Source organism: Scophthalmus maximus, chromosome 17 (genome assembly GCF_022379125.1).
Source record: "Scophthalmus maximus strain ysfricsl-2021 chromosome 17, ASM2237912v1, whole genome shotgun sequence".
Taxonomy (NCBI): domain Eukaryota; kingdom Metazoa; phylum Chordata; class Actinopteri; order Pleuronectiformes; family Scophthalmidae; genus Scophthalmus; species Scophthalmus maximus.
Window position 1 is genome coordinate 3,336,505 of NC_061531.1, and position 23,546 is coordinate 3,360,050.

Here is a 23,546-nt window from a genome sequence, read left to right on the forward strand (position 1 = left end):
AATGTAGAGGAATGTTTTCTGTGTTGCAGAGCAAAGCACAGAACAGAGTTACAGGAGGCACACGATTTTCAATCTACAGACACATTGGGCTTTAAATCTGTAGTGCCATCCGTACTTTTCTGAAAGAATATTTTAGAGTCTGAATAGCTTTTATAACTGAAGTGTAAGGGATGGAATCATTTGGGTTTTGTGGAGTTTTTTGTTTTTCTGTTGTATGCTCTGGTTTCATTCGGAATTCAAATAAAATACAGTACCTCAGGTATTTTGTGCGATAAGCTCAGCCCTCACATACAGTAACTCTCCCATTCGATGAAAGGGGGAAATCTACTAAAATTAATTGTGTTTGATGCTGTATTTATTGCTGTGCTGCCAATACACCAATACTTGTAGTTAGTGTGGAAAGGGCGCAGTGTTCATTGTGGGAAATTATTTGGATTGAATTTCAGTCCGTCTTTCTGAGAAAATCCTGTGTATATTTGTCATAGTCAAATTGTAGTCATTTGGGTTTTTGTCTAGACTTTTGCCTAGTTTCTGTAAGTGGAATTTTAAGTCTTACGTCTCAGCAATTTTCACAACATGACAGATTAGCCGACTGAGAGTAATCACAATTGTGTCTCCTCGCCAGAGGTGCGCCAGACGTCTTCGTCAAGTGATCTGCTCATTTGCATCTGACAGAACAGATGCACTTCTATTTTCCCCAATCCATCTGTACTGTATATACAGGCCACATGACATCTTGCATTTTACCCACCATATTGCCGTTGGATGAGGCCTGAAGAAAGTTTTCATGCTTGGGAACTCTTTGATCCATTTTACACGCATAACCACAGTGATGGTGAAAACTGACCTGCTTTTGACAACATTTTACCTTATTTATTAATGCTCCGTTTTTGTTGATACAGATAATGTGTGTGTGTGTTGACTCAAACAATATCACAATTCGTGCTGCGAATGGCTCAGGGCCCTTACAACATCCAGAAAATGGTCAAAACGTACACCCCAGCCCGTCCACTCCACTCTCCTACTGTGAACCGACCTGCCATGCCCTCACTGCGAGGGGGCAGCAGCAACCTCTCATCGAAATCCTGTCTGTTTTCCTTCCTGGTTCCTCAATGGACAGCAGAATCCCTTCAATGCTTTCCGTCGCAGACTGAAAACTCACCTGTTCCGACGGCACCTCACTCCCTGAATTTCTTAAATTTGATAAATGTGAAGACACTATCAATTCTTGCACTTTGGGTAATATCTTCATGGTCGATGTAACCCATTCAACATTGTATCAATATATTGTCATGGTTCTGCCTCCAGGACCTCTGTAGACTATTGAAGAGTCTTTTTTTTTTATTTATGTACTGTTATTTATGTTTAATTAGCCTTTGTGTAATTTAAATTACCCTTTTCTGGTGTTTCCCAGAGATTGTCTGCACTTGTTCCTAATGTGTTTCACATGTGTTCAATCTTCCCTCGTGTACTTAGTCTTTGTGCTCCCAGTCCTCTGTGTCAGTTCGTCTGTTGATCTTCCCTCCAACATGTTTGTTACCTGTCCTGTCCGAACCTGTTACCAGTCGGATTAGTCTCGCCTCTTGGTCTGTATATTCTGCAGTTTTACCCGCGTGATCCCTCCTACTTGTTTTGCGTTCCTGTTGCTGCAGGCTCACGCTTCCCCTTTAAGGCTGTGGCCTTATGGGTAACCTGTGTGTGTGACGTGAATGTGATGAGAAGTGTAGGAGCGGTGCATGTGTGGGTATGTAGGAAACCGCTGCTCCCTAATGGCAGCCAATGAAACTTATATACAGCAAATGAGAGGTGTTAGCCAGCATAACAGTATTAGATTAGCGAAAGACTACATTGCAGCCTCATAAGACGGCCACCGGTTCTGTCCTTTTGTTGACGACTCAATAAAAGCCATCAAAATGTCTCTCTCGAAGCTAAAGAGACGTAGTAATAATAATAATAATAGTACATTGGATTTATTGGCTGCACGGTGGTGTAGTGGTTAGCACTTTTTGCCTCACAGCAAGAAGGTTCTGGGTTCGAACCCCGGTTCAAACCGTCCAGGGCCCTTCTGTTTGGCGTTTGCATGTTCTCCCCGTGTGTGCGTGGGTTCTCTCCGGGTTCTCCGGCTTCCTCCCACAGTCCAAAGACATGGACATGCAGAATGGGGTTAGGTTAATTGAAGACTTTAAATTGACAGTAGGTGTGAATGTGAGAGTGAATGGTTGTTTCACAGGAGTTGCTGGTTGAGCTACAGCCTCTTTGGCTACCAAAGTGTTTGGCTGTGCGTGAAGTAGGGTAGCGTTGGCCCTTTAAGAGGCCCATGATCAATCTAAATAGGTTTCTAGGCCCATAACTCAGTACTCGTAATTCAGTTAAACATGTTATGCACCTATTCATTTTCTCCTTTGTGAAAAAACTGGACTGCCAACCAAGACGCCCTCTGTAGTTTTTCTTCCCCCGCTGCTGACAGCACACAGTGCCTCAAATATAACATCACATTAATATTCAGAGTGAAAAGCAGAACTGTCCTGTTGTTCCATAATTAGGCGGAGAAAGTTGGCTCACTTAAGCCTCTATAAAAGATATTCAAAAGTGGTGGAAGTAAACCTTGTCATACATCACCACACGTCCTACTGTTTCCATTCTGCACTTTGTCATCAGACAGTACGGGTGTAGTTATATACAGTAACTGTGTCACGGTGCTGCTGCAAGGGCTGCATGCAGGCGATTGGGTTACCCGTGTCAAAAATAAACTTTGGGAATTAGGGTAAGGAGTCTGTGAGTAGCACATGTAACACTTTTATATAGATAATGGTAATAATGATGAAATAATGAAATGTATCCATATGGCCGTCTCAGTAAAGGGAAACTGTTTCTGACTTTTCTCAAATCATGAAAAGAAGTCAACTGTTTCTTGTTATGTCATTGGCTGATACGTTGTAGTGTTCTACAGAAACATCACCTGCGTTTTCGTGGATCAAACCATGTAGACTGCATATAGAAAATGCGAAAGTGCCTGAAACCTATAGTCTCTTCAATGGCCAGCAGAGGGCGACTCCACTGATTGCAAAAATAAGTTAGTCACCCTTCGCTCCTGATTTATGACGTCAGTAAACATTTTCCTGAGGAGGTTATGGTCTCAGTCGCTATATCTTCAAGTCTTCTTCAGTACAGCATGATGTTCATTTTTGAAATTATGATCCGATTAAGAGTAAGATAGATGCTAAAGCACAATATGCATTAGGTCGTGGATGCTGTGTGATTGAAAGCTAGTTCCATCCTCTTGTCCAAATATATATTATATATCGCTGCATATATGATTATGATATCATTGGTAATTCTACCATCAGCATGGTAATGTGATTAGCTCAGATCAGATAACCTGATTGCAATTAAGGGGAATTATGATTTTTTTTTCTGATTATGTTTACCATGTGCAGCATGTTAATTCAACATTAAACAGTTTACAGCAGGTGATGGGAATGTTACTAGCTTCACGTGTATTTTATCATCAAGCCAAAACAGGAAAGGGGATCAGTCAGAGGATCACCAGAGTTATTACAATTCATCCTGAGGGAAACATGTCTTTACTAATCTTCACTAAATTCCATTGCAATCTGTAAAATGTTTTTTCTGGGGCACCAAAAGACAATCGCATGTCATCCCTGGAGCTCAGCTGCAAAAGAAAAGTTTGACTCCAGTTTATCTGTTTAACCTAGTTCCTAGTTTCATTTCAACCAGTAATGTAGTTGATATCATGTTTAAAGGTTTTTGCAAAAGACATATGACACTTTATCCGTGGTTGTAGGAATTACAAACGAATCATGTCGGTGACTCACACAGACCAGTTACAACTACATTGAAATGCAAACGTTTAAGAAAAAAAAAGAAATATAAATAACACCACAATAAACAATAGCAGCAATAAAGAGGCAGGGGTGTATATAACATGGTTGAGTTTTGGTCCGACTGCTGCAGGCCAGTTTCAGGAGCCACACAGTGGTGACATGTCAAGCTCAAAAGAAGTTAGGGCATGAGTCACAACTGCACAGTTTCAACGAGCTCACTGCTCGGGAAATGATCCTTCAAAAGGAAGGAGCCTTCTCATGCATAGGTATTTGACCCGAGGCTTGTGAAAACACTTGACTTGGGCTCCTCTGATGTGAGATTTGACATACGTGAGATGCGACTGGACTGAAGACTGAAAGGAAAACCAGGGTTGACATATATATATCATATATGTCATATATATGTCATATATATATATATATATATATATATATATATATATATATATATATATATATATATGATATTTGTTGAGGAATTTCTCCTGTCTCCTGAGAGAATGCAAAGACGAGTGTTTCATTCACTGTTCAAGGTCATCCTACCTATGGCAGGCCGAGGCCTTAGCGCTGCCTCGGGGCGTTGTAGTCGCAGAATGTGGGTTACATCTTGCAAGACGTTCTACATGGTAAATATAGAACATCCTCAGACAGAGACAGAGTGTTCCTGTGGAGATAGCCATTCCGTTTGTGAGACGACGACGTTACTCTGAGAGAGCTAAATACACCTACAGGGAGCGGAGATACCCATTTTTGGGACACCGCGCACTGACCACTTGTTGATCTGTGGAACGAACCAGAAAATCTCATCGATATGTATCGGGCTCTTGTAATAAATACTTCTGCTTAAGACGTCTACGGTCTCCAGAGTTAGCGTCAACTCCATCAATTTCTCCAGCACAACATTGAAGTGGAAGATCAATTACAGCCACGTATCACTGACTCCCATCCCTCTATGTCGGTCTCTCTGTAGATGGCCGGCACCATGTACAACACGGGGAAGCATGTGTCCCTGCGGCCCGACAAAGCCCACCTGGTGAACATCTCGGGGGGCCCGCTGGGTTACAGCTACCGGCTGGAGGAGGTCCGCCTCCACTTCGGGAGCGAGGACTCCCAGGGTTCGGAGCACCTCCTCAACGGGCAGGGCTTTCCTGGAGAGGTGAGAGACGGCACGGGAATAACACAGCGCGTGTTCGCAGACACGCGAGGACGATTAATTGCTGGCAGCAGACGGAGCAACCGGCAGGCTCGTCGGGATTAATGACATGATTGTTTTATCTGAGATGAACACACAGCTGCATGTACAAATAACACACTCGTGTGTGTTATTCTTAAACCGTCGACTCTCATCAAGAATTACGCTTTTCAAATGTCATCAATCTGGTTCTCAAAGCTCATCTTGTTAATCATGATGACAGCGACTCAAACCTGCTTGTCAAAAGTGGAAAAGCAGGTGTTTCCCCGTCTCTGTGGAGTTTGGAGCTGTGTGGAAATTCCCCCGGCCTTTCCTGTCTTTTACCAGACAGGGATTAAAATACTGCATTTGCTTTGTAAATCCAACCTGTCCAGTGAGGCACACAGCGCTGTCGACTCCTGAGGTACTTCACACTCTTGTTGTGCACATTGAGTTTGTTCTTCTACATCTCTCACGAGGTTGTTCAGAACAGGAAGTAATGTCACTGGTGGAGTCAAAATCTGTTCATTTATTTTGCATCAATTTTGGCCGTTGTCATTCGTGGGTTTGTAAAATGATCGCGTGCAATCACATGTTTGCATGTGTTGTTGTTGTTTTGGGGTTTTTTTGTTCAGCGCGGTGTTTGGTTAACAGGAAAAATGTAACTCATTATTGTCCCACTAGCCCGTTCACAGATTTTAACCGGGGACCTCTTTGCTGTGAGAAGACAGTGTAATTCACCTTACAACCTTTAATATCTTTCCACACAAAATCAGAAAATAGAAATGTATTTTAATTTCAACGTACAATTTAAGAAATTGACACATGCTTTACATCCCACTCAGACTAAATCTGCCTCCACCTCAAACCACCTTAAATAACCAGTTGAGAATCACTACAATAGACCATAAATTACCATTTTCAAGTACAAATAGTGAAAACAGCTTTTGAATTTTTTGGGGGGGGGGTTGTTGTTGCTCTAGCAAATCTTGAAACCTTGGGCCGTTGTGATAGACAGTTTCACATAGTTTCAGTGGTTTGAGATTAAAAACACTTAATCAGAACTAATTCACACTGAAAAATGTTCATTGGCTCCAGGTCAGCTTGTGATGCTCGGTGTCGTCGTGTCTCTCTCTCAGGTCCAGCTGATCCATTACAACCAAGATCTGTACGCCAACTACAGTGAGGCAGCTAAGAGCCCTCATGGCATCGCTGTGGTCTCCATCTTCATTAAGGTCAGCAAGACAAACACTCTGTTAAAGTGTGTGTGTGTGTGTGTGTGTGTGTGTGTGTGTGTGTGTGTGTGTGGGTGGGTGTGTGTGCTGTAAGCAGTGTTCTGTGATGAATATTTGATTCCCTTCTCCCCTTGTCATATCTCAGCTCTCTGAAAACTCCAACGCCTTCCTCAACCGCATGCTCAATAGAGACACAATCACCAGAATCAACTACAAACGTAAGTATCTCTCTCTCTCCCTCTCTCTCTGCCTGTATTATGAAGCTAATTCTGCATCTTACACATGCATCGATTGAACAGATGTTTATTACATTTCAAACAAAAATCAACCAAATCAACGCCTTACGACTTACATCATGATCATACACCTGTGGATGGCTTGAGCTCTTACTCAAAGGTCCATTGCGTAGGATTTAGAGGGAAATGGGGCCCTATTGATGATATTGATAATATTTTTTGTCATTCGTGTATAACCACAATCTCTGTGGCCGCCTCTCAAACTGAGAGCCGTGCGTCTCAAGGTGTTTAGATTTGCTAACGTTGACGGATATGTCATCAGACGGTGTAGCTATGATGCTGATTAATTCATGATACTGATTAATTTATGTTATACAATGCAAATATGCTCCAACCTACACTCCTGGCTGTCGGATCTGCTGCTGATATGAGCTCGGACCATTCTTCAACTGTGTTATTGTTTCCCTTTCCTTTTCGGTTCCCTGATTCTGCTGTCTTGGGCAAAGACCTGACACACAGTCTCCAGCTCCAGCATCAGTCACTCGGCCGGCCTATCTGCATTTAAAGTAGTGTCGGTCAGGAGGACGAAAGCCTTTTTGCACTTTCTGTAACGGTGAAAGGGGCCTCAAGGAGCCGACATTATTTTATCCACCGATTTTGATGAAAAAAGGTTCAGTCTCGGAACTGAGACTGAAATTTACTTATGACAATAATTATGGAGACATTATTTCTGGCTGTTCGAGCGCCCTCCCGCTTACGTTAATGAGTCCCAGCCCCCTGCTGCTACACAGCAATGTGCGCTTGTTTATTCAAAATGTATTTATATTGAACGCGGTGTGAAGTCAGAAGGGGTTCCTGAGATGGGTGAAATTTACAGAAAGACAGACAGACAGAGCTTCCTCACATTACAGTAAGATTTCATTACACACACACACTTACACAGTCTCTCTCTCTCTGTCTCTCTCTCTCTCTCTCTCTAACAATATTATGTTTTTCTCAGACAATGCAATTCTTTTTAATTGGTCCAAACATCATAGATTTACACCCTGACGCAGTGTTGTACAACACGAACACACGCACACACACACACACACACACACACACACACACAGAGTTCCCTTCCTCTTACCTCTTTCTCAAGAGCATTCTTGTTAATGGGTCTGAACATAAAAAAGCTTTCACGCTGCACCCTTTCAACACTCCTCTCTCTCCTCCCTCCTGCCCTCTCTCCAGATGATGCGTTCTTATTGATGGGCCTGAACATGGCCGACCTCTACCCCGACACCACGCGCTACATCACTTACGAGGGCTCCATCACTATCCCTCCCTGCTACGAGACATCCACGTGGATACTCATCAACAAGCCCGTCTACGTGACGCAGATGCAGGTACGCGAGTGACGGCAATCTAAATGTGAACGTGGAGAAAAAAAAATGGTGTTGCTGGCGCAAGGAATTTGAATTGCAAATTGCGACTCCATCACCTGTGAGTGAACGCCTCTGCTGAGTGTTTTTGGATAAAAGTGGCTGTGGGCTTGTAACAGTGCTGCACAGAAACGCAGTGCATATACACAGAGCACAGAATATATCTGTTAAACTGCACTGCTTCTGTCTGCTTCTGGGCTCGTAGTCTTCTGTTTGTCTGGTCTATTGTTTGGTCGATATGCTCTCATCAGAAACAATTACTCTCTAGTGGGACAATCACCCGCTTTACCCCCATTAGAAGAAAAGACCTAGTGTGAGGCTGCGCTCACTCTGACAGCTCTTAGTGCAGCACACAAATAAGATATATATATATATATTTATTTATTTATTTTTTAAACACATTTACTGTTGACTGTCATTTTGTGTTGGTTTTTTTTAAAGAAAAAGGAGTTTTGGTTCTGCCACCATTTAGGTACCGCTACCGTTTTTAAAAGATTTAACGCCAGTAACCAGAGAAATACCCACCCCAACGATAGCTAGAGGGAAGGCAGCGGCCTGCAACAGTCAGGCAGGAGAACCAGTCGGGGGGGGGGGGGGGGGGGGGGGGGGGGGGGCTTCAGCTAGGATGCCCTAACAGGATGACAGTCTGGTAGAGTGTAGGTGCAATGGGACTGGTAGGACGGGGGAGTGAGGGGACATGGGAGTAGGTGGGTGGGGAGTAAGGTGGCTTGAAGGTGGGAAAGGATCGGTTCACTGCGGGGGCAGGTGGGAGTGAGAGAGAGAGTCGGAAATGAAGAGACTTAGCGATTCTTGAAAAACGCAGGCAGAGACTGAATAACTGTGCAATAGCCTCAAACTGTTCAATATGAAATAAATCAACAACAGTTAGTAAATATGATCATCTGAAACCCATGTCACAGCAGAAGTCTAAATCCTGATGAAAATCGATTTGTCTTTTTTTAATGTTTTGACCTGGGAAATAAATACACAGTCGACTCTTAAATATGGGCCCTAGTCTGCATTGATATTTCTGTCATGGCTTGTTTGTGATTCTCATGGACACAATCTGTCAGTGTAGCTGTAGCAGCGTGGAGGAGTGGAGAGCTTACGCTTTGGCGATGTCAAGATTGAATCTCTGCTTGTTGCTGATGATATTATTATGTCGATCCTCTATTACACACTAGGAGAGTTTGCAACTGAACGTAAAATAGCTGAGATGAGAACGATCCCCTCCGACAACCATGGTGCGCGGTGTGGCTGCTGCCGTGAAGGAAGTAACCGCCACTCAAGTATCTCAGGATGTGGGTGCAGGAGTTAGATTCAGATGGTGTGTGTTGTACTGGACGGCTGTAGTGGAAGAGGGGCTACTGGTTTGGCCTGCGACCTTGAGACCGCGGACACAAGAACCACAGGCTGTCTCGACTCATCCGTAAGGGACGTGGGTGTGAAACTTGGCCATCCCGGAGCAGCTCAGAGTAAAACCTCTGCTCTTTTTGCAGTGGAAGGAGCCAGTTGAGGTGTTACGGTAGTCTGGCGAGCATGCCTCCTGGTACCCTCGTTGTGTAGGGGACTCCTCGGAGGTCCAAATATGAGGAGGACCTGTAGGGGGCGACCAAGAACAAGCTTGAGGGATTACTCTTCCCATTCTCTGTACTGGAAATGCCCCAGGAGGAGCTCAAGAATGTGCCTCATGGTCGCTCTCCAATCGCAACCTGGACCTGGATAAGCTGTGATAGGAAATAACTTACTGATATGGCCCTTCACCTCTCTGACTTTCCAAAATTCCAAACTGTGATCATGCAAAGAGTAATTGTATTAATGTTTGACGGTATATATATATATATACCTTCAAACATTAATACAATTACTAGTATATATATATATATATATATATATATATATATATATATATATATATATATATATATATATATATATATATGTGTGTGTGTATAAGGTATTCTTGACTTCATAAGTGTTCTTTTCTAATGGTTGTGTATAGAAAATACAAAGAAAATAGAAAGCTGTATATACAGCATAAATGCTATGCACATAATAACACTGTAATATCTTTGCACAGGGGTATAGTTTTTCTCTCTTCTATCAATTAACACATTTAATACAGTGGCATTAAATGCCCAGATGTTGCCTTGTTGCAAAGAAAGAAAAAAACTTGCTTGACCTCTTCTCCTCTTGAAACCAGCTTTTAATGATTAACTGCGGGTGAAGTCAGAGCCCGGTGGTGACCTCGCGAATTGAACTTAACCGAGCTGAACTGTGTTAGTGATTTAAGCTCAGCAAAACAATTGAACTCTACCCGTCTCTAAACGTCCACCTGCTTCTCCTTGGACGCCGCGCTTGTCCCTCCACAGATGCACTCCCTGCGCCTGCTCAGCCAGAACGAGCCCTACAAGATCTTCATGAGCATGAGCGACAACACCCGGCCCACGCAGCCTCTGCTGCAGCGCTGCATCCGGACCAACATCAACTTCAGCAAGCAGGGCCGCGACTGTCCCAACAACCGCGCCCTCCGCCCACAGTACAGAGGTAATATGAGTAGTACAGTTGTTTTGCATTCATGAATGAAATGCATGAACTATTCTACCCTGCTAGATACTATTGCCAAGAATGATTTTTTTACAGGGAATTTTAGGCTATCACAGTTACAATTTCATGGACATTACACTCGGAGACACCTGAAGAATAGAGACAGGAGAGAAGGCGTATTAATGTGTCTTCAGACAGCAGTTATTTAAAAAATGAAAGCGGCTGTGTGGATTGGGTCTGTTTGTTGCTTTTGATACCACTGGGAAATCAAATACTGTAAAATCCAGGGACTTGTTTCACAACTTGCTTCCCTGTCGCACACAAATTGCAGATTTGCAATTCTACACGGAGGATTTTAAATGCCTAAACCAGAGATAAAGTGTAAAAGCAACACTTTTTGCTATTTGCAGTAGGTAATCACCGCGTCATAATAATAATAATGACATGGAACTTCTCGGGACAGTATATTAGACGGCATATTAGCCTTTTACACATTACACATTTCGAGGTGTCACAGTAGGAAAAGCTTAAAATGAATGATGGCTAAATTCCAGGCACGCGGGAGATATTTTCGCTCAGGGGTGCTGCACAGTAAAAGTGCGAATGAAAAATGTTCACGTGGACGGTGCAATTTGTGAAAAATGCAGAGGGAAGGATGATTCAATAAAGTGTCAGATGGTGGACTCGGACTCTCGATTTCCCGGCGTGTGAGACCGACGCGCTAACAAGGACGTTAAACTACAGGCACCAAAAGTAAATGTCGGCAAGTGAGGAGTACACACTACACAGCACTGGCTGACCCAAACAAAACATGCAAGAATTAAATCTCGTACCAAATATTTGTGCTTGGAGACATTCTGAAAAGCTGAGCATTGATTCAGGATATAGACTGTTCACATTACAGCGCTTTACTCAGTTTAACAATTTCTATTTTAGGCTGACGACGTGATGAAAAATGACTGTGTTCCTCCCCTTGTCACTAGGGGGTGCTGCAGCACCCTCAGCAACCCCCTTCCGGCGCCCTTCATCAATTCCATTGAGCTCCTTCACTTTCATGTTGCTGATGTTGTTCACGCTGGTCATATCTCACAAACAAAGCTAATCCTTCAAAATAAAGGTCTGTGGTTCCAGCCGCATACCGTGTTTCCGAAATGCCCTGCTCACGATATAGCACAGCACCATCGCACGACTACATACATTACCCTGTAATAATAGAATATAGGTGCCCAACCGTTAAACAAAAACAGTGTAAGTTGTTTGTAAGATCATAAATTTCTGCACCCATGTTCCTCAACTTGCTCCTGGTAACGACATATAACGACTGGTATGTACAGCGTTGGTACAAAATATTGCACATAACTCTATAAATTGGAGGCAATGATCTTAAGCATTACTGGATAAGACAATGCTAACAGATGTAGCCAAGGTAGATAACTATAATAGATAGCTAATGTGAATGTGTGGACAACACAATGGAGTATACGTGCACATGTGTCTGTCCGAATACATTACAGCATCACGCATCTACATTTTACAGTATGAAGTAGTTTTTCTACCTGTGTAAAATATGTAAGTTTGTTTAGGAAGAGATGTTACCGTGTGCCATTCTTGTGGTCTGAATCTGAAACAGGGTGAGTTGTGCGCGACTAGAAGTCAGCGGTAGGTCCTCATGTGAGCCTATCACTAAAAGTGCCTCGAGCAGGGAAGGAAGGCTGACAGAGCGCCGCTCAGTATACCGTATGTGAGAAAAAAGGGGGAGAATGAAACAGAGATGAAGATCTCCCTGGAGCAAAAGACGGGTGAGACATATAGGAAAATAGTGTGTGTGTGCGCGCGCGTGTGTGTGTGTGTGTGTGTGTGTACAGTAGGTGTGGGAGTTGGTGCAGATATAAAAGCAGGAATGCGTAGGTGAGCTAGTTGGCGTTCAAGAGATGCTGAAACATCACACACACACACAACAAACATGGAAGTGTTACGCAGAGAGTGTAGGTGTCTTCGTATCCTTCAGGAAAAATACACTTGACAGCCCCCCATGTGCACTGCAAATATCTTTGGTATTGATCAGCTCTCCTCAAATCAAATGTTTTTCGCGCCCTCCGCTTGCCTTTCATAATAGCTTGTTACCGAGCAGAGCCCCAATAGAAATTTCGGCATTCGGGGTCAAAGAGTGAAGCGAACACTGAGTTGTCTGAAACCAGTCGTAGCTGGATGGGCAGAGGGAAGACTGTGAGTAGAGATTGTAGACGGATAGATAGAGAATAGATTTATTCTGTACTGTTTCACAGAGATTATGAATAGAAACAAGAAATGCCATGTTGACCTAATTGAAGCTGAGCTCGGCTCAGTTCCATCACACGTTCTGACTGCAGCTTCACATCAATTGTAATGTGAATGTTTCATAGTGACCATGTATGCCCGTCAAGTCAAGAAATAGATAGAAGAGAGAAAAAGAGAAAAAATGAAAACAAACATATTTAAGTCAAATACAAAATTTTAAGAAATGTGTTCAGGTTCAACATATATTGTATAATTGTATATTTGAAATGTTTATCCTATTCTTTTCACACTAATACTAGTGGAGGTAAAAAATTTACAATAGATGAAACTTTAATAATATTAAACATCTATAGCAAATACAGTAAATTAATGAAAACACAAGCAGCAGGGCGGGAGTTTATAATTAGATACCTAAATGTCTGATGTGATGCTAATAAGGGGATCACTCTCTGGTCTTAATGATTTGAACAGATTGAAATGATAACATTAATAGAAAGAAAGAGTTGGGGATTTATTTTTGTTATTTGATGAACTAATAAGCAGCTAACATCCAAATGCTGCAGTCATAGTCTGGCTCGTTCAAAGGCAAAATTCAAAAAGTTATGCAAAGTAACGGGAGCCAGAGCTAAGAAACAAATAGCCCTTAGAACATGGTCTCAAACTGTGGAACTACAAATATATATATATATATATATATATATATATATATATATATATATATATATATATATATATATATATATGTTCCCGGACTCTGGCATGCTGGTTGCCATGGAAACATAGTACTCATTGAAGTCTTATCAGCCCCAGTCTTCAGCTACACTAAATTAGACTACTCTTTGTTTTATATTATCTGCGTAAACGCATTAGCTAACACTACAGCAGATGTGAGTCTGTGTTGTTCCCCCAGTAATTAAGATATATTGACTTCTGCAGGGTTATTAGTGTGACTGCTATTAAAATAAAAAAAATAGTCAGAGTCTGACCATATCATTCCCTGGGCCAGGGAATAATATAGATTCTTTCACGGATGTTATGGATAATGATTATGGATAATGTTATAGTTACAACACAGTCATTATTTCCTTTAATCACTTTCATGAAAAAGAATTAATTTCAGCAGAGTATTACATGTAAGATGTTACGTAGCTATAGGCTCAATGCATAAGACACTGAGACACTTGAAGCACAGTCATTAATGACATAACAGAACTAAAATTAGAACATACAAAGGCGATGACTGAACTTGAGGCCGGGTTCTGTGAGCCACGCCCCTCAGGACGCCACACTATGACGTCATACACTTTCTCTCCGCACCCCTAACTCTGACCGACTTCCAGCGTCCGTGGCATCACTTGCAGAATTAGAAGTATTCAACCATGATGAAAACAAAAATACACATTTACCCATATAAGTGTCAATTTTTGATCTTTTAGCAACAGAACTTTGTTTTTCGCTTGGAATTTGGGTGACTAACAGCCCCTCTACAGATTTCTAACAAGCAGCAAATGTTGAAGTGGCTGTTGGACAAGTCTCTGACCGTACTTCAGTGGCCCCGACTTCAAATCTCACACTATATCAGTGGAAAGACTGATGATTGGTAATTCGCAGATGTTTCCCATCCAATCTGACGGAGCTTGAAATGATCTGTCATGAGGAATTGGGGATAAACTGCTCAGATCCAGGTATTCAAAGCAACACGAAGAGAAGACTCAAAGCTGCAAATCCTGCCAAAGGGGCTTCTGCGAAGTACTGGATAAAAAAATAAAAAAAAAGATTCTCTGTGAACACACTGAAAACAGGAGGTCCAGAACTTTTCAGATCTCAGTGGACACCAAGAATCATATCCTCAACTTAGAGGTGGCCCGTGGAGTTTCTGACCACTATTATCACTATAGAGCAAATTCTTTTACAGAATTTTTTATTCGTATTTATGTAAATTAGAGATTTTATGTTATGTTTTTTTATTAAATCTCTGATTTCTAAAGACACGTTTGTAGCCTATCATTATGGGTTTTTGAGACAGACATCTACCAGCGAGAAACGAAGGAGTTCCTGAACCTGTCGCAAACCCACAGTAATTCTATATAGATATAGATATGTACCAATCATTCTGGTGTTAGTGAATGATTTCCACTGTGACTGCACCACACATCATAACCTGCATATATATATATATATATATATATATATATATATATATATATATATATATATATATATATATATATATATATATATATATATATATCCTGCACATGGAATTGGTACAGAGTTGTAGTCTTGTTTCCCCCTGCCTATGCCTCTCATTATCCTTTCTCAAGAGAACATTCCAATATTTTACTGTTTTTTCTCTTCACAACTTCTGAAACCCCTAGGCGTCCCTTTCCTCTGTTTTTTAACATTCTGTTTATCCTCGCTCTGTACTTATCTCTCCTCTTCTCTTCCTCAGTGAATCAGTGGCTCCTGAAGTAGGTGGGGAAACGCTTTCGAGCTCCAGCGCCACAAGAGGAGAGGCGGGATGCATTCGAATTTATTTCACCCTGAAACGAGGATCTGCGCCGAACACACAGGAGCTGAACTGAGCCCTGAGCTGATCCGACCCAATCGCATCAGAGCTCAACTAACCACACTCCAAACAATTTGCTGTGTTGGCCTCCCACACATCCACAACGTAAACACAGTTCATGTTCATGATTTTTTCATGTTCATGCAGGCCAGCGAGGTGAGGATACAGATCAGACTCTGTGTCCAAAGTGTGAAAAAAACTATAAGGATTTCTACACAGTGCTTTTATTAGTTGTGCGAACTCACAAAGACTGCAGATGAACAAACTCTCGATTGTTTTCTTTGTCTGGTATTCGTAGCGATGGATGTTATCTAAAGACTCAAGTATGTGCTGTTTGGCCGTGATCGACACTTGTCCACATTGAAGGCAATAATGAAAATGATCATCCTCTGATGAGGAATTATTCGATTTCAATTGATGGCGTGAACCCAACGCATTAAAAGGCGACTGCGATATGATGTAGGATGTAAAATGTGACGGCTCTGGTTTCGAAAAAAATAACTGTAAGAGAATGTAAAATGTAGAATTAATAACAACTCTGGCATTTAACAGACCTGAACAGATGGAGTCACTTGAGATTGAGAAGAAATAGGTCATTGATTTCCCATGGTTTTACAATAGCTCACTTGTCTTCAAGGTATTCAATTAAGTGGCGCGATATAGCATTACAGCAATATAAAGGGCAGGCTAAATAAACAGACACCCCAAAATTGTTAGAGATTAGCGACGAGGCCAACGGCCAGACTGACCACACACTTCCCGAGCTTAGCTTTTACAAAGGAATTGATTTAACAATTTATCTGCTAATGGAAGCTGCAAAATGTAGCATGTACTGCTAATTAGCTTTATTGACTGCAACTTACTCCCACAGGCAATGGGTATGTCTACAACATTGTTTTGTGAGATTATGGTTTGAAAAGCCTCTCCACAACTATAAATGCCCAATCTGTGGGAGCCAAGATGCTACCATATCAGTTGCAGGAGTTAGGACTTACTTTACTTTCACCAAAATCATTGGCTGTCCCCATCGTAAAAAAACGTATTCACTAAAATCAAAAATTTGAAAGTACAAACTTGTGAAATAAATTCAATCAAGCCGCAACAAATTGCAATCACTGACAGATGAAAGTCCACTAACCAAGGCAGATATTTTAAATAAGAATTTAGGCATCAGGCCGTGGAAAATCAGTGAAAATGTCATACAATGCCTTATATCGCAATGTTTAAAACGTGCCAACATTTAGTGGATTTTTTCTTGGCCCATGTCCCATCCTTTCACCAGTTTCGTGGAAATTTGTTCTGCAGTTTTTGAGTAATCCTACTGAAAAACCAACCAACAAATAGACATAACCTCCTTAACAGAGGTCATTAGCATCAAAATTAGTTACGTTAGAAGGAATAACATTTTATGTTACATTTCTACAATAGCTTATCTTCTACACTGATCATTGACTGATGACTTCTTGCCTTGAAGTTGTCGCTTTAGTATTGTTTAACATTATCCCATGTGTCAAACTTACAGTGAAGAGCCCTTTTCCCAGGGGATTTCATCAAAATTAGTAAAGTGGAATTATCAAAAAAAATTGTTCAACTCGAATCTTTGTAAATGAGTTATGCTTTTGTTGTGGATTATGACATAGAGTGGGGACCACAACAAAGAAGTGGGCCAAGGTTTAACTGCTTTTTGTGTTTAAGTCTCATTTCAGAATAAGATTTCCTCTGGGTGCAAACAACGTTGATAATGAAAACTGCTGTTGATGATTATTATTTATCATGTGATTATTTTATTTCTAAATCTTCAAATTGTGCCCAATGATACTCTGTAAAAAAAAAAAAAAGTGGTAAAATGAGTGACTGTAAGCATGCATACTGTGGATGGACACCATGAATCAGCACAGACATAACACTGGTCATTACCTTGTTTGATTGTTTTTTTCTTTTGTTCAGTTGCTGTGATGTTGTATATAATGGTGGGGACGAACAATGTCGTTCGATACAAATCATGATGTAACTATAATAAATAGATGGAACTGTAACAAGGGTGGAGATCAGCGTGATCAAATGAAGCCTGGTGGAGAATTGCACAAATTATACCACCACCCATGAACAGAACTTCATCTCTGTCCCGGTCTCCTTAAGTAAGGCACCGTTGTTCTGCAGTGGTACTGCAAACACAAGCTATAAACAGTGGAAATGTATACTTTTTTGACAATAGTGAATGTTTGGTGAAATTCTGTTGGGTGAATTTAGTGAAAGTGTATATATTTTATATATTTGTAATGCTGAAATAGCAGAGCTGTTATACAATCTCTCTGCGGGATTTGTAGTCATCCAATTCCACTGTATTACACTATTCTAGTAAATATAACTGCATGACACTATCTTTGTAAATATATTTGTCCTCAACGGCAAACAATAGGATTGATAAATTAAAGTTGAAAACTGTCTCTTGAGCATTAGAAGTGATACAGCCTCCAATAGCTGAACAGAAAATAAAGAGAAGTTAAGAAAGAGCATGGCCATATGCAGGGTTAAGGAAATACTTTGGTCCAAAAAATGAGGTTGTGAGGGTGATTCAGGGGCGTGCAACCTTCAACACCTTCTTTATTTCATCTTTGGTTTTGAGGTTGAATCATTTTGGATTGTAATTATAGAAATGTCTTAAACAGAAAATATACATGAGTGAAGTTTCATACAAAAGTATATAATACAATAACATTATATAATGACACTATAATTATATTAGGTTTGTATTATTGTAAAATTTTGTCTTTAGGTTCCACTATATTTACCCAAAAAACAAATATATGTTTTTTGGGCCTACATTGTTTGAGTTTGGTCAGGTCAGCACAGGGACATAATACTTATCCTATCCTGCACGCAGAGGACAGTACCTGCCCTTCCTCCCTCATCATCACCCACCCTCCTCCTCTCTCTGTGTCCTCATCTTGTCCTGTATCTCTTCCCTTCTCAACGCTGAGCTTTGATTGATGCAGGCCTTTCATTTTCCTCTGTGTCAGTGAGGAAGGTAAACACAGGGTCGACCGATATTTTTATGCAAACGTTACCAGCTCCTGTTGGGATAACCTTTCAGCAAAAATAATGTTTCAGCCTCTCACACAAACTGAGTAGAAAGAAAAGTGGTTCAACATCTGAACTGTTGAACTAAAGTTTGTCATGGTGATAACAGTTGGATGAAATAGAATTAATGCTCCAGCCTAATATTGCCTATATTGGTCAGATGTTGTCTGAGACTGAAAGGCATTGAACTGCAAACGGGTAAAAAATATCTATTACCTGTAACAACGTGTCCAACCAATGAACCGCCATGTTGTGTTCTACAAGATCTACAAGATCATTCACTCTGCTCATCCACACAAGCCATTATGCCAGTGAAAAGATGAGACAGTTGTCTGTGTTGCTGTTTTACAATATTTATGCAGCACCAAATAAAATAATCTGTAGGCAGTTCTTTCAAGACTTTTATTAAATACACGTGGGGACAAAATGCAGAGGCCTCAGGACTCAATCCCAGCTGACATTGGGTGAGAGAGGTGGGGTACAGGTCTGGACAGGCCACCAGCATATTGCCGGGACCAACACACAAAGACAAACAACTACAGAGATCAACAACCATTCGCAATCACAATCTCACCTTATGGGAAATTTAGAGTTGTATGGAAAACATGCAAAATGTAAACTCCACACAGAAAAGTCTGTGTGGCAGTCGCTTCGCGAAACCTTCAGTGCAAACCACTAACAATGTAATGCATTTAAAATATTCATTAGTGGTCTTGTGCTGCCCCCTGGTGTAGTTTGTATGTTCACACAGATCTCTCTAGTTCTTATTTTGGATGTCACTAAAGAACACTGAGTATTAGCTCGACTATCTGGGCTTTCTCCTGGGAGCGCCACATTATTGTTCAGTTCGATTCATTGTGCCATTCCAGCAGCAGCTCCCTGCAATTTCTCAGACTCATTATTGTCATTCCATCACTACAAACCACCAAATTTAAGAGCTTCACTGGATCCATTTTACAATTAAGCGCTATAAAAGAAAGATTACAACATATTCAAATTGATTATTGAAATACGGCCTATAGTACAAATGGTTTGTGATCACTGCACAGCAGCCCTAATGAAAAATATAGAAGCCCCATACTAAGCTTACTGAATGTGGACACTAGCATTTCATTTTGGTGTAGCTATAGCTGAACTTTGTTATGTCTTATCATGAATCTGTCTGACAGGATAATCCAGTATTCCACTGGATATCCCCCGAAAAAATCGACTGAAAAACATTACTTGTGCTGTAGCAACCTCCGCCAGCCACACAGTAACACAGAACCAGACGCAGCTACCAAGTCATTAATGTAGATTGACGACTACAAAAGGCACGAGAACGAATCCCTGTGGGACACCGACTTAAGCCAAATCAGGTATGGCGTTATTAGGAATAAGGAATATAATTTAAGAGCCTTTTGTAGATATGTTCATTGTCCATGTCCACTGTAGCTTTTATGTGATGACTTAACAAGGCAACAGTGATGAAATCTTTGGATACATTTTTTTTAACATTTACAAAATGATATAAACTAAACAATGAAACCAAAATAGATCGATAGATAGATAGATATAGTCAAGAGCCCATAAGGTATGAAAAGTCTATTATATTCTATCTATTCTTCTAGTTGCAAGACTTCTGCTGTCAGCTCTGGGCCTATGTACAGAATATATCGAGGGAGAAGCAGTCGCTTCATATGAGCATGTCCTTTACACCAGGTGAGAAGTGCTGCCCTGGTAAGCTATATGTTTAAACCCACTTAAAACTACAGTCACAAAACTAACCTTGATCCTTCACCTTAATGCATATCAGTGCATTCATTTTAATACCATTAAAATAACCTTGGTAGTTTATATAATGTAATGGAGTGGTGTTTAGTAAGTTGATTATATTGTTTGTTTGTTTCCATACTCTGGCTTAATTTGTCTGCACGATTTACAGCAACTTTGTTGGATAAACTTAATAGCACGTGAACAGATTTGATCATGGTTCAAGCTCAGAGGGGTTCCTAATGGCAGATCATCTTTTTATCGTACCGTCAGATATAATGGCAGTGTTAAAGCTGCCGTCGGTAGGATTGAGAGAAGTGTGGACATAGTCTCAGAATTCAAAATCCGACGACTCCTGCTCCCTCCCCCTGCCTCCTCCACAGCTCCGCCCAGCCCGCCGTGTCCGTGCACGCTACCATGGCAACCCGAAGCCAGGCAAGGTACGCAACATGGCGTTCCCACCGGTAAGATGCTAACTTGAAGCTAACACGGACTACTGTCCACATTGATAAGACTATAAGATTTTTTTAGCATTGTTGCGTTCACGTTATTACCTGTGACTTTTTGTGAAAACAACATCGTCAGTGTTTTTGAACGTGGGCGACCGTAAATCAGTTTATATTCGCTTGTTTACGTACCTAGCGTTAGCTAGCACGTTAGCTACGACGTTAGCTAGCACGTTAGCTACAGCGTTACATGGTAGGCCTGTAAATGAACAGCTTTATCGTCACATACATCATGTGTTGCTTTGCAAGATGACTGACGCCTTTATCTTTATTTTATAACATCATTAGAGCTTTGAGACTGGTACACTGGACTCGACACGATGAGGAAGTGAACACGGCTGCTTCGAGGAGCAGTCGAGCTTCTGGCATAGGAGCCAGGCAGTTTTTTCGATGCTTGGACTTTCTCTGCTGCGGTGTTTATTTCAAACTAACTCCGCTCCGCTTCTGCTGCGAGCTCCTCGTCGCGAAGACGTGAGCTCGGTCGCGACCGAGCGAGTGACGCTGTGCACGGGTTCTGCAGCGCTGCCCGGCTCGTACCCGGATGATTGACGGAGCGGAGAGACAGCAACGACATGATAGGCTCACAAGGCAAGTGTGTGGCAATGTGATTGGATAGATCAGACAGCAGCTGATTGCCAAACTGACAGCCCAGGGGAGTGACAGCATGAAGGCGGGAGTGCGCATGCGCGAGAGGAGGAAAGGCAGGATGAATGAGAATCGAACTACGACCGAAGCAAGCGGGAGAGTTGTCTTCCTGTCTGAACTTTACGCTGGAGCTCCCCGTACCCGAGAATACAACTGTAGAGACATCTTTGGGGAACCACAAGGTGTGGCTCTGTTAAAAGTAACCGTGTGATCTTTTTCAACAGCGTTTTCATAGCGGGTTCCCATTTCTGCCGCCGGCTTCACATTGTTCAATCGACAGCTTGTGACGGGAGGGTGCAGAGAAGAGTTCTGCTTAGCAAACATGGATGTAAAAAAGGCAGGAGTGGAAGGTCGTCTTTAGTTTTTAAGAAAGAAAATGCAATCAACATGCCACGAGCATTTTGATGACAAACAATGAATTTAAACATAGCCTTGTGTGTACAAGGAAACTCCAAATGACACAAAACTGACACTAATGATCTGAATACACTTGCTTATAGCAATGACTGAAATAACTTCAGGTGACCTGTAGGACTATTGAGAAATCTATATGTACAACTACATTCATAACCCTAACGGTATAAAGAAACTGGGAAGTCAAAACTTTGGCCCTGAAACTAAACTTTCAGTGGAGCAGCACACACTGTCGTATGCAAGCCGACAAACAACACTGCATCTTGTGTACAAGTGTCACCTCCAGCGAGGTGCACGTGTGTTCACTCTTTACCAGGTAGGCATGTGAGATAAAACAGAAAAAAATATTCTGTAGTCTGTTTCACACATCTAAACTTAAACGAGGAGGGACACAGGTCCGCCACCACACGGACGGGTCCACCCGGGGCTGCAGGCCGCCTCTGTAAGCTACACTGCATTTGACCTAGATCCTCTGTTAAAGAGTGCAGTGTTTGGGTTTTATTTTTCTCTTTTTATTTTTCCATGGACACGGTGAGTGACGTGATTTGGCTGCATATTCAGCTCACAAGGCATCCCTTATCAAATATTTATTCTCATTTTGGATTCGGAGCTGTAACTGCAAAGAGGAGAAAGGTGGATGTGCACACGTGCATGCCAGTTTTATCTCTCTATATGTTTGGGAATATCTCACTGTGCTCTGCCCTCAGGTGAGAAGCAGGCTGCTTCTCTGGTTAGTTCATTTTTCTCCCTCTCCCTTTCTCCATCTCATTGCCTCCGTCGCCATCACTGTATCTTTCATCTCTTTCACACGTTATTGCCTTCTGACACAACGGTGTTCGGAAATAAGAAATGTGTGTGTGTGTGCGTGTGTGTGAAAAGCAAGCTTGTGCAGAGCCCTTACCTCAGTCCCATCCAACTTTTTCTAGCATTTTTTTCCTCCCAGGAATCTTAACTACCTGAAACCTGGCGGTTTAGCTTCTTGTCACATCCCCTGTGTGGAGTATAGGGGAGCGCAACATAAGAGCAAGTCGGAATAATCCACTTTCTGTGCCTAACTGGCGGCCACGTCAATGTAGCACTGGCCCGCGCTGGAGGCGGCACCTGTCAACAAAAAGATCCACACAGGGAAGAATGAAAGGAGTTCTGCCTCCACAGCAAACAATCCTACCATGCCAATGGAAAACCACACAAACAAGGCTAGTGCTGTAATAGTTTGGAAGATTTTGGATATTCTTCTTCGAGATGGACAGAATGGAGAAACAACTGGCACCAGGAGAGCTCCTGTATCACGTTCCAGTGCAGGGTGCATGTCGGCTTCCCAGGGGGATGCACCGGCAGCCGCTGGTCCAGCTCGCTCTCTGTTTCCCAAAAAATCGATCCACTGCTGGTTTACCTCCTACATTTGAAGAGAGGAGGATGGAGTTGAACTGTATAGAAGGTGGTGGATAACAGACAACAGACTGTGGAGGGCGCTACCATTGCCCTCGCCTTGGCCATTGCTCCAAACTATTTTTTCTTTTGGTTTGTCACTACATAACTGAACATTAATTTTATTTGTGTGTGTGTGTGTGTATGTGTGTGTGTGTGTGTGTGTGTGTTGAAACACATCACTGTTGCAATGTTTGCACCAAACTTCTGAGTTTTTCGAGCATTTTGGAAACGCTGCTGGTCCCTGTTTTAGTTTGAAAACTCAGGGGTTGAGTTTGGGGACCGAGACTGATGACGCAGGCGCCCACGTTCTCTTCCTGATTTCCTTCTTATCAGCCACGACGCGACTACCAGTCGCGAATGCAGAATGTCGCTGACGCAATACTGTCCGCGTATCAGTGCAGATGACGCCCCTG

General features: G+C 41.9%; 1 protein-coding gene across 1 annotated transcript in view; it reads left to right on the forward strand.

Annotated features, from left to right (window-relative positions):
• Nucleotides 1-17,340, forward strand: part of LOC118289325 (carbonic anhydrase-related protein 10-like) — a 90,977-nt gene extending 73,637 nt beyond the window's left edge. The window contains exons 4-9 of the mRNA XM_035616249.2: nucleotides 4,816-5,001; nucleotides 6,156-6,251; nucleotides 6,397-6,469; nucleotides 7,721-7,875; nucleotides 10,284-10,458; nucleotides 15,188-17,340. Coding sequence (XP_035472142.1) covers nucleotides 4,816-5,001; nucleotides 6,156-6,251; nucleotides 6,397-6,469; nucleotides 7,721-7,875; nucleotides 10,284-10,458; nucleotides 15,188-15,210 — 708 coding nt within the window. The 3' untranslated portion in view covers nucleotides 15,211-17,340. The remainder of the gene's footprint in view (nucleotides 1-4,815; nucleotides 5,002-6,155; nucleotides 6,252-6,396; nucleotides 6,470-7,720; nucleotides 7,876-10,283; nucleotides 10,459-15,187) is intronic.
• The last annotated feature ends 6,206 nt before the right edge of the window (nucleotides 17,341-23,546 follow it).